Source organism: Thalassophryne amazonica, chromosome 17 (assembly GCF_902500255.1).
Source record: "Thalassophryne amazonica chromosome 17, fThaAma1.1, whole genome shotgun sequence".
Taxonomy (NCBI): Eukaryota; Metazoa; Chordata; class Actinopteri; order Batrachoidiformes; family Batrachoididae; genus Thalassophryne; species Thalassophryne amazonica.
In genome coordinates, this window is record NC_047119.1 from 62558453 (window position 1) to 62564724 (window position 6272).

The 6272-nt window shown below is 44.1% G+C and overlaps 1 protein-coding gene across 2 annotated transcripts in view; it reads right to left on the reverse strand.

Annotated features, from left to right (window-relative positions):
• Window positions 1-5217, reverse strand: part of slc12a2 (solute carrier family 12 member 2) — a 220522-nt gene extending 215305 nt beyond the window's left edge. For both annotated transcript variants that reach the window (XM_034192967.1, XM_034192966.1), the window contains exon 1: window positions 4296-5217. In XM_034192967.1, the coding sequence (XP_034048858.1) occupies window positions 4296-4868 (573 nt within the window). In that variant the 5' untranslated portion in view covers window positions 4869-5217. The remainder of the gene's footprint in view (window positions 1-4295) is intronic.
• Between the last annotated feature and the right edge of the window lie 1055 nt (window positions 5218-6272).

Below are 6272 nucleotides of genomic sequence, written 5' to 3' on the forward strand. Positions count from 1 at the left end.
ATTTTTTTTATTTATTTATTTTTAAGGCAGGGGTGACAGCCAATCAGAGTAGAGAGGCACCGTGATCTCATTGGCTGGTCTAGCTAGCTTGTTTGTGTGCAAATTTAAACACTTCTAAAACTGAAAACACCGTTTTTGTAACTTGACACCTCAGGAATGATTTACAAGACATTTCGTGGCCGTCAAGGTGCAGACTAACTTCCGCTAACTCAAAGCTAACTTCAACTCTTGTTGAAAGATCATGTATACGCACACATACGCAATCCAGCAGACACCATTAAAATGCAAATTAAATATTGTTTGATTGAGGGGCATTAGTGAACATGTACAAATTGTACACAAGACAATAGGATGTTAATAATTACTGTAAATAACAATAAATGTATAATTAATCATACTTTGCACTGGGATACCAATTAAACAACTGCAAATTAGAAAGAAGACAATGTTCATACGGCCAAGGGTATTTTAGCATAGCATTATTTTTCTTTAGGTTATCGCGGTAAACTAGAGGATGGGCTCATTCATTCATTCACTCATATTATACAAGGTACCTGCCACGGTATTTCCAAAGCCTAGGAAAATGTCAAATGCCCATCTCTCAGCGGTAACGTTACTCCTTTGCTCATGTCGCACCCCTCCTCGAAGTTTCGCGAAAAATCGGTTAACTTTTTTAAACAGGCCCATAAGAAACTTTTTTTATTAACCTCAACCTTTGTATGATCCTTTCCAAAAAAATGAATCATCTTGAGATATCTGTCCCACCATGTCTGGTGAAAATCTGTCCAGCTGGGGGTTTTGTTTGTTTTTCTGGATTCTCTTGTTCACAGACAGACACATACACAGAAGGGCCGATTAAAATACCCTACATGTCAGCAAAGCAGGGTAACAACAAAAATAACAGACATGCATACACAAATGCACGCACAAACGATCCAACTACAAACTTGCTGAACTTGTCTGTTAATATCCTAATAATATGACCTCTTTCATGATAGCAGGCTGTTCCATCTCACGTCCCCGCAGGGCATTTAATGATGACTTGAACGTGAGAAGCAGCCTTTTCTGTGACTCTGCTCTGAAACTCTCATGCACGAGTGTTTCACTCAAAGGAACACAGTGACCTCTAGTGCCCACGGCATTGTGGGTAACTTACTTTGCGATGTCTGCACATTTTGGAACAATGAACATCAAAGCAAAGTATATCAAGTCAACAAAAAGTCCTTGTTAAAAGTGTTTGTTCTGCACAGGTGACACCTCTAAGTCATTCAAGTGCACGTGATAAAGTTCCCCGTCTGCACCAATGTGCAATTTTCAATATTTACAGATTTAAATTCAAGGCCAACACAGCCAGTACAATCACAAAGCACATGCCTCCACAGAAGCAACAATGGCCATTATATCCACACACCAGAAGAGGGCAGTCAAAACTTTGCCTTTTATCCCCACCACATCTTTGTGACATCATAAGGGGAGAATATAAGGGAAGGAAAAGCATAAAATAAAATATCTTTAAAGCCAGGTCTGGTGTCAGATTTATTCAGGAACCTCCTCCCCACAATATTTCTTTACAATCTGTAAATAACTGTGTTTACAGTCTGCAGAACAAACAGAGTTCATCGCATAAGCTCCTCCCATCTTTCTCAGTTGCTTCTCTATTAGATTTTCATATTTCGTATAATGTTTAAGGTTTGCCATATTACCACTGGAACTTTTTATCTTTTGGAAAAGTAAGTAACCATGATAATTAGCAGATGCCACGTTGGGGGGAAAAAAGAAGAGAAAAAAAAAACACTTCAATTTGATGGCAACAACTACTTATGAAATGTGAACTCAAATTAAAGCTGCGTCAATTAGTACTGTGCTGCTGTGACCTCAGGGTCCTTCCAAGAGCAGCAGTAAATTTCACACAATCTCCAGGGAGCAGGAGTGTGTCGGAAGATAAACCTGTATGGTGAACAACATGCTGCTATTTGTCATCAAAGCTGCGTGTGAGCAAATGACAAGCAAGAGCATACGCACCACAGCCAAAAAAAAGAGATTTTTTTTTTCCCCCCCAAAAACCATTATTACCTCTCCTCACTCTGCAGCACTGTCTGTAAAACAAATACTGTATTTTCTGAAGTATAAATCATGTGTTTTTCACTAATGCTGGAGGTTCAAAACCTGAAAAATCATATTCAATGCTAAAAATAACTTTTTTATACGTATATAGCTTTCCCAGGAATCAAAGCAATAAACAAAATAAACTCCAATAACAAAATAAATGCCAATAATAAAAAATACACAACACACAAAAATTCTAAATTAATGACATTGATAATATAGAAAAAGGGTGAGACTTATACTCTGATAGGGATTATATGTTTTGTTTTTTGCTTGCTTGTTTTGTTGTGGGCTTGAGCCCAGAGGATCATCAGTTCAATTCCCTACCAGACTGGGAAATCACTAAGGGCCACTGAGCAAAGGTCCTCCATCCCCCAGTTGCTGCTGGTGTGCAGTTGAGTGCCTTGCATGGCAGCACCCTGACATTGATGAGCGTGTGTGCGAGAGAGAGAGAGAGAATGGGTGAATGTGAGGCATCAGTGTAAAGCACTTTGAGCTTCTGATTCAGATGGAAAAGCACTATATAAACAGTCCATTTACCATCTTCAGGAGGCATTTTTTGACAGGTACAACTGATTTTAATGAAACGCTGCAGAGTGGAGATACACGTACCAAGAAAGTATTCAATTTTGTTGCTGATATCCAAACTTTTCTCAACATTGTAAATCACAGCAGGTGGCTGTGTGGCATAAGAGTTGGACTACCAACTATAGATGGGGGTTTGATTCCAGGTGTGCGTGCGCGCTTCAGCAAGAAACTTCATCTGCATCGTCCCATTCCACCTAGCTGGTGACCCTCATGCGCATCTCTGCACATGCTGAAAGAACAGCCAGCATGTGATGCATCCAGTTTCATTCCTCTAGTTACAGTCAAGTTCAGCAGCACCCACTTTATTTATTCCATGAACAGCAATTAATTTTGATGCTGTGCGGGTTACACATAAGATAATCACATTTTAATCAAAAATTTAAAACTTCAGATGAAGAACATTTTTTATTAATTTCCAAGCAGCCAGTCTGCTATGTGCGACTCTGATCCCATCAGATCTCAGGAGCTAAGCAGAGTAGGTTCTGGTTGGTACTTGGATGAGAGATGTTTTCAGAAGAACAGGGGCTGTGTGTGTGTGTGTGTGTGTTTCTCCTGGTAAAACTGGAGTTGAAGCAGGAAGGGCATCTGGCCTAAAACTTGTGCCAAATTCCAATGCAGATCTGTGCTGTGGAGATCCTGAACATAAAACGAGCAACTGCAAGATTAATAACAACCTTTTTTATTATTATTATTCATTTTCAGAGTATATCAATTGCCATGATGGTCTAGTGGTTAAGTGTTAGGCATCAGACCAGACGATCCTCGATTCAAAACCCAGCCAGACGGAAAAAAAAAAATATATATATATATATATATATATATATATATATATATATATCATTAAGTACCCTTGAGTAAGCTCCTTAATCCCCTATTGCACCCGGTGTGTAGTAAGCGCCTTGCATGGCAGAACCCTGACATCGGTGTGTGTTTGTGTGAATATGAGGCACAATTGTAAAGCGCTCTGAGCTTCTGGTGCAGATGGAAAAGTGCTATATAAATGTAGTCCATTTCCAATTTTGGGCAAAACAAAGGCAGCAGTTATTGCTTGATAATCATTAGTGTGTTATTGGATACTGTACAAAGTGGTGGAAAATGATACCATATCACTTGCATCAAGTGATTTATTTTCAGTTTATAATCTACATGTTTAGCAGTGAAATATATGTGTTGTGGTTAATGTGGCTGAAGGGTTGTTGTATCTTAGGGTTAGTGGAAATAGGTACTTTATCAAGTGAGTTTTGTACTGAACCACTTAACCCTGTTGCGAACATATCAGCTGATGTGATTCCACTTTCTGTGTAAGTAATGAATAAATAAGATACGTTAAAAGGAGAGAAAACAGTCGACTAAAGGTCACTTCAACTGATAATGTGAACGCAGTCACACTGTACAGGAGAACTTCAAACAAACAAAAAGTCATAAGCTATAACTTTCAAGCTCACAGCTCCTGTGGGAAGGTTTCATTTTGGGAGGAAAAAGCTCGTACGCGCACAGACAGGTGACCGGTTTGACCTCTGCGGTGAATAGATGGAGGAGTTTAAAATGCGAAGGTGTGAAGTCTCGAGCCCAACAAAGAGTTTGGAACAGAGTGCGCTCACCTTGTCCAGCTCATCGTGCAGCTCCGACAGGGTGGGTCTGGTCAGCTTCTCCGCCAGCGGCGCCGAAGTCTGCCGGTAAAAATTGATGTTCGGCACCGCATCGATGGTGTTGTGGCCGAAAGTCCTCAGGTAATAGGTGTTGGTGTGGGTGTCGTAGTGGTAGTGATGTTGGCCGCCCGTGGATGAATGCAGGCTGGTCTCGCTCATCACTGTGTCCCCGTTCTGCAGCCCCTCCGCCGGCGCCGCCTCCGGGGAGGCCGCTCTCCCCGCGCCGCTCGAATCCGCGAAGTTCACCACACGAAACCGGCCTTTAGCTTCCTCTCCGCCGGCGGCTCCCTGATCCGCGCCGGGACCCTCCGCCGGGGCGGCGGGGTTGGCCTTGTCGCTGGAGGCGTCAGAGCTGGGAGACTCGTCTTCTCCGGCCCCCGCCGCCTCAGCCACCAAGTCCACCTGGAAGCGGCTCTGGCTGGGCGTCGGACCGGGCAGCCTCGGCCCTGCATCCGGGGCTAAAAAGTCACTCTCCGCCGCTGCGTTCTCCGCTGGGGCGGAAGGCGCGGGGGACGGCTCTGACATGGCACAGGCGGACCCCGGAGCGAAATTCGACTTGTTCGTGGCAGAAGCTGAGCGGCGGTCCGTGCGCGTGTCTTCCTGGAACAGCGGAGGGAACGCGGCGTCGAGCGCGGCTCCAACTCCTCACACAGGCGACGGAATTAGCTCGTTAGCCGCCTCACAACATCAGCCCACAGCCGCTCCACTTCCACACACTTCTCGCGTCCTCAACTGGATAAAAGCCTGGCGGTGGTCTGAGCTCCGTCGCGGACTTTGTGACTTTGACACCAAGATGCTACCGTCGACCTTGCCGCAGCTCCTCCTGGACTCCAGCGCTCACCTCGCAGCTATTATACACGCACACACTGCGGGCTGGGCTCCCGCGAGCAAGATGTCTCGCGAGATGTCATCAATCGCGCCTCTTCTTTTATTTCAGCTGAAAGCAAGTGTCGCGAGAAGACATCACAAGCCCAAACGGGAGGCGTGACGCTTTCAGTCCCTCTGACAGTGAGACAGCCGGAGGTGGGGGTGGGGTTAAAAAAAAAAAACAAAGTGTGTCTGGAAGCTTCCACCTGTTAGACCGTTAAATAAAACTAGTTTAGGGTTAGTGTGTCACTCAGACATCTGTTCTGTCCACATCATCATCATCATTTACCTTTAACATGAAAGTCACCTTCAGCGTCATATGAACATGAACATAGAAGTCAATGAATTAGTTTTTGACTTCAATCATTAAGAAATACAAACTTTATGATCAATCTGTCCTGCAAGGACACAGGTGAGGAAAGCCACCAAGCCCAGTCATGTCACTGCAATGCATCCACATTCTGACTTTCATAGAGAAAAGGGTGCTTTTGTAATCTACAAAAGCATCTGCAAAACCTCTACAAATGTTTTTTAGGTCAGTGAAAATGGAAAGAAAAGGACATTTTTCTAAAATTGCTTCTACAAAACAACTAAAAAGGGCCTTTAATTCAGACGAATTATTTCAGGATAGCTCTTGTGCAGTGTGGACTCAGACTCCCAGACTTCCAGGAATATACCCCATCGAAATACCGATATATATATATATATATCCATCCATCCATTTTCTTCCGCTTTATCCAGAGTCGGGCCGCGGGGGCAGCAGCTCAAGCAAAGCCGCCCAGACCTCCCGATCAACACACACCTCCCCCACCTCCTCTGGGGGAACGCCAAGGCGTTCCCAAGCCAGCCGAGAGATGTAATCCCTCCAGCGTCCTGGGTCTTCCCCGGGGCCTCCTCCCAGTGGGACGTGCCCGGAAAACCTCTCCAGCGAGGCATCCTGGGGGCATCCGGAAAAGATGCCCGAGCCATATATATGCCATGTATATATATATATATATACAGTGAGGAAAATAAGTATTTGATCACCCTGCGATTTTGCAAGTTCTCCCACTTAGAAATCAT